This window comes from Caenorhabditis briggsae (genome assembly GCF_000004555.2).
Source record: "Caenorhabditis briggsae complete genome, chrV, whole genome shotgun sequence".
In the NCBI taxonomy this organism is placed as follows: Eukaryota; Metazoa; Nematoda; class Chromadorea; order Rhabditida; family Rhabditidae; genus Caenorhabditis; species Caenorhabditis briggsae.
In genome coordinates this window covers 15,894,547-15,899,247 of record NC_013488.2, presented here as the reverse complement: position 1 = coordinate 15,899,247, position 4,701 = coordinate 15,894,547, and the positions used below count along the sequence as shown (strand labels likewise).

Below are 4,701 nucleotides of genomic sequence, written 5' to 3'. Positions count from 1 at the left end.
TCCACCAAGGCTCCCTAAACATTTTTTTTCCATAACTATACTATTTTCGAATATTACCTCATCCCGAAACTGCTTCAAGATCTTCTCGATGGCACGTTTAGTAACATTGAACTGCTGCGCCAAGAGGTCCTTGGAACATCCACTTCTGAAGCCGATGACGATGGCTTTACGGATGTCCTGAGAGATGTTTTTTTTTCCGAGGGGTCTGGCCATGTCTGTAAACAGTTTTAAATACATAGGAGCCAAAACCAACATTCTTAGAAACCATAATATCCAAAAATATAAAAATATGAAAAAAGTGAAAAAACGAAAAAATTGAAAAAAACAAAAAATTTCTGAAAATGATGCAATTTCCTTGTACGCAATTTGTCGTCACCGTGTACGACATGCACAGTAAAATTTTCAGATCGATCCCTTAAGTTTCAGCAAAGTTACTCTCAAAAAATCGTTTGCGAATACCTTTTTGGCCAGTACTGTACATGGTATTTTTTGAACTCATTTTTCCACATACAACATAAAAGCTCTGAGAATGAAGGATTCAGTTGGTTCAGTTTTTTATTGATAGAAAATGATCAAATCGTGGTTACAAAGTCAAAAATTTCGAAAAAAACATTTTCGCATGTTTAAAAATACAATGTATATGGGTACATGGAATTGACTTTAGAAAAATTAGTTTTTCAAAAATCTCTCGTAAATGAACGGTGAGCTATATATTTGAATAGTTATGCATTATGACGTGAAAGGAATCGGACGGACATAGTCTCCCGAAGGTGTTTTTTTCGAAAATCGACATTTTTTGATTTCACACAGTCGGACCATTCGGACATTTCCCACCCTAGTAAACTTCTTTGCAGAGATAGAATAAAGGTGAAATTAAGTTTTTCGTAGCCTCAACCTAGTTCTATAAGATGCAGTTTAGTTTGAAACTTTATCTGCTGTCTGTACAAAGTTATGACTTTTCGAATAGACTTGACCCACTTTTTCTGAAAAATTATAAAAAGTTTTGCCATTCTGCTATAATTGCGCATGGGCCGCTTATATTATCCGTTTTGTGCTAGTCCGGGGAAGGGACATTTTTTGCCACCAATATCTAAGAAAAAGCGAGAGGACACTTCGGGTACTTCCCTTGTGAGAACAAAGAAGAAAAATAAAAGCCCATGGAATTCTATAGAGGAAATACGGTAGTTTATACCATGATTCTATCCAATCAACGATCAATGATTTGATCAAATTCAAATCATTCAATAAACATGTGTGCTCAATTTCACCTGTTCTTTACATTGTCAAGAGTTACTTTCTATGAAACGTGCCCAGCAAAAAAAAAATCAGCAGATGATTTTGATCTTCGAGTACTCAAAACAACACAATTCTACCTCAAAAAGCTCAACGAGCAATTCTTAAAATCTTATTTCAGTAAGACCTCTCAAAAATGAACGATACAGAAACTTCTGATTCCATCGATTCATTTGGAATTTCGTCCGTTATTCTTATTTACTCTGTCGTCTCAATGTTTGCTCTTCTCATTCTGATTTTCCCATTCTACGTGGTTGTAATTAGAGCGAATCGGAAAAAAGACAAATTGCTAACTGTATACCCAATCATCAGTCATTTCTATAAGGCTATCCGTTTTTTCTATTCAATTCTTTTCATCTTTATAATATATGTGATTTATCGTTGCTACGCTTATCCTGATATAGGGTACCTTTTTTTTTAAGTTGTAAAGGTTCAAAAAACAATTACAGGTATATAGAAACTCTACAACTTACCTCAATAATTGGAACTCTTTCCCTTATGGCAATTTTCGTACAAGCTCATAATTTTTTAATTATTCTTTTGTCTTTTCAACGATTTTACATATTCTTTTATCAGAAAGAACGCTCTAGGAACACTGGAAAGTATATTGAGCTGAATGCTGTAAAGATTTATCTGTTGTTTTACATCCTTCATATACTTTTTGTAATTTGGTATATACGGGAATTCACATCGAGGGATATCATGTTCTTGACTTACATGGTAAAGTTCTTGATTGATTGGCACCCTTTTTGTGAATTCATAATTCGCATATTTTAGATTTTCTACGGGTTTCTGAACTTTGTACTTTTATTATCTTCGTTTTTATATGTACCGATGGTTTTGAAAATTAGAAGGCTCACGAGTATTAGCTCTTCGAACCACCATGAAAACCTCAAGTACATTTTCTATCAAACGTTGACAATTGTTTTATTTAAACTGGTGAGTATTGGGACCTTTCAATACTTCAAATACGAAGCTTTTTCAGTCACATACCTGGGCGGTATGCTTTTTGGAAACTGGAAATTATACACTTGAAAACTATATTCTTCTTTTTTTATTCATGGATTTGATATCGACACCAAGTTTAATACAAGTTTCATATCTACTATGTAACAGTAAAAACGTGGGAGTTATTCGCAATCTTATGAAGTTTGATAAAATCAGATCTACAAATTGGATGCCATCGCTACGAAGTTCTAGAGTACATTCAACGCATCAGGCAGATATGACGACTAGCAGAGTTTGATTTTTTCAATTCTGAATGAGTGATTTTTTGTTTTTGTGCAATCTGTAATATAATGCTATCCAATCAACGATCAATCATGATTTCACCTGTTCTATACATGGTTAAGTGATACGTTATATGAAACGTACAAAGCAAAAAAAGGCAGATGATTTGTCGAAAGAGCTCACCGAAAGGCATTCAAAATTTTCTTGCAGTAAGAAAACTTCATTTGAAATTTGAAGAGGACTGAACTCTCAAAAATGAACGATTTCAATACAGTAGGAATTTCATCTACTATTTTTTCTTACTCTGTCGTATCAATGTTTGCTCTTCTCATTCTGGTTTTTCCATTCTATGTGATAGTAATTAAAGTCCGTATTACATTTTATTCTAATCAGAAATATCTAAATGAACAAATTTAACTAATCGAAGCAGTCAAATGCGTGCTTGTGGACCACATTGAACTTCCTTTCCGGCTGTTTCTTGAATCCGTTGGTACCACGACTTTTTTTCGTAACTTTCTCCACAATCCAGGGACGATGTGCGTGAAATTATTGACTGCTCCCTGACTGGAAATTAGCAGCAGATAATATAGTCCGTGTTCTGTAATATGAAATTGACACATTTCAATTTCATGGTCCTTCACAACCTGAAATAAAAATTTTCGTGTAGAACAGTGTGGAAACCGATGCAAGTGGAAAGATGACAAAAACAATGCATATAAAAGCCTGCAAAAAAGTATGACGCCTTATTTTATAAGTGTTATATACCTGATAAACAAGAATAAATGTGAAATTTCTTTGCATAACCAGAGTGTCTCTAGACACAATTTTCCGGGAATCAAACATCATCCAAAGGCAAGTTATGACACTACTTATTCCGGTAAGTGTGCATAAACCCCCAAAGATTACAGATAGGTAATACGGAATGTAAATTTCCCATTTTCTCGGATCCGCTATGAACATTTCCGGACAAAAGCATACGGTTTTGTTGAAGTACTGAAAAAATTGAAAATTAAGGAGTTACGGTACGTACTCAAGGCTGTATGAAATCACGAGCCGCCGCGGCGCGACTAGCCTGAGCCGACCGCGGTCGGCCGAAAACATTGAGTAACCTGATAAGCTTCCTGACGAAACCCAGTTGATTCCAATTCAATAGAAAGTGTGGGAAGGATTGAAACAGCTACAATGAGCATCATTAGATAACAGAAACGATATGCCCATTTTAGAATTTTCACAGGGAGCTCGAATTTTTTGGTGTATCTCAAATCGGACAAAGTGATGAGTTGATGTTTGAACAGACGTAAAATGGAGAACGCGACCACTGAAATTTGGTTTTTTGAAATTAAACAAGAGTAGAATAGCGTAATAGAGTCTACTGACATTCAAGTCTGTGGGGCTAGGACAAATGCTAAAAAGAAAAAGAAAAAGAAGATAAAAATAGACTAACAGAGCACGACATGTGTCATTAAAACCAGCGGAAGTGCAATATTCGCGTCCAGGTCGTCTAGGAAACCAGTCATGAAATATCCGGGAATCGGTGGCATCAGAATTGGGCAGATGATGTGACACAAGAGGACCACAGAGGAGAAGTTTCTGGAAATTCAAAAAAAATGTTGAAGAACGTGAGAGAGGAGATTTTTTAAAGTTGTTTTTTGAAAAACCTAGTAAAACTTGAATTTACAGAAAAATTAAAGTATGGGTAATTTGAAATTTCTGAAAATTCCAGAAACTGTTGTTTTTTCCTAACTTTATCTGTTGCATTTTTTTTTCATTTTTAACTTCAAATTCAATTTCTACCTGACATTTCCTGTCCGACTACCGTAAAACCTGTAATAGAAGAGCCGCATACTGTCAAGTTTGAGCTCATCAATCTCAATTCCTATGCGAGATATCAAAAATGTGACAACGGACATAACATTTCTGATAATATGATAAACGATTTATCAGTTGACAACCTTTTGATATTTTTCACCTGAGGTGAGAGAAATTGGCTCAAAGGTAATAGTTATGGGGTTATTCAGGGAGTCGGCAAAAAAGGAAAAAACTCCGCGAAAACTCGGAAAGTGTTCCAATCTGGCTGAAACTTTGGGGAAAACTGGAGAAAACTATGGGAAACATTTTGCCAAAATTTGGGGTCGAAATATCGACATTGAAAATTTGACTAGAATTTCAGACAAATTT

General features: G+C 35.1%; 2 protein-coding genes across 2 annotated transcripts in view; one reads left to right on the top strand and one right to left on the bottom strand.

Annotated features, from left to right (window-relative positions):
* Positions 1-1,429: 1,429 nt before the first annotated feature.
* Positions 1,430-2,539, top strand: CBG05002 (the record flags this gene model as incomplete). Its single annotated transcript, XM_002638090.1, has 4 exons — positions 1,430-1,698; positions 1,743-2,013; positions 2,071-2,232; positions 2,279-2,539. The coding sequence occupies 4 exons, from the start codon at positions 1,430-1,432 to the stop codon at positions 2,537-2,539; spliced, it is 963 nt and encodes a 320-aa protein (XP_002638136.1).
* A 397-nt stretch (positions 2,540-2,936) lies between these two features.
* CBG05001 overlaps positions 2,937-4,701 on the bottom strand; it is a gene marked incomplete at both ends in the record, with an annotated part of 2,659 nt that continues 894 nt past the window's right edge. The window contains 4 exons of the mRNA XM_045238277.1: positions 2,937-3,167; positions 3,289-3,516; positions 3,633-3,841; positions 3,968-4,113. Of these exons, the coding sequence (XP_045092815.1) occupies positions 2,937-3,167; positions 3,289-3,516; positions 3,633-3,841; positions 3,968-4,113 (814 nt within the window). The remainder of the gene's footprint in view (positions 3,168-3,288; positions 3,517-3,632; positions 3,842-3,967; positions 4,114-4,701) is intronic.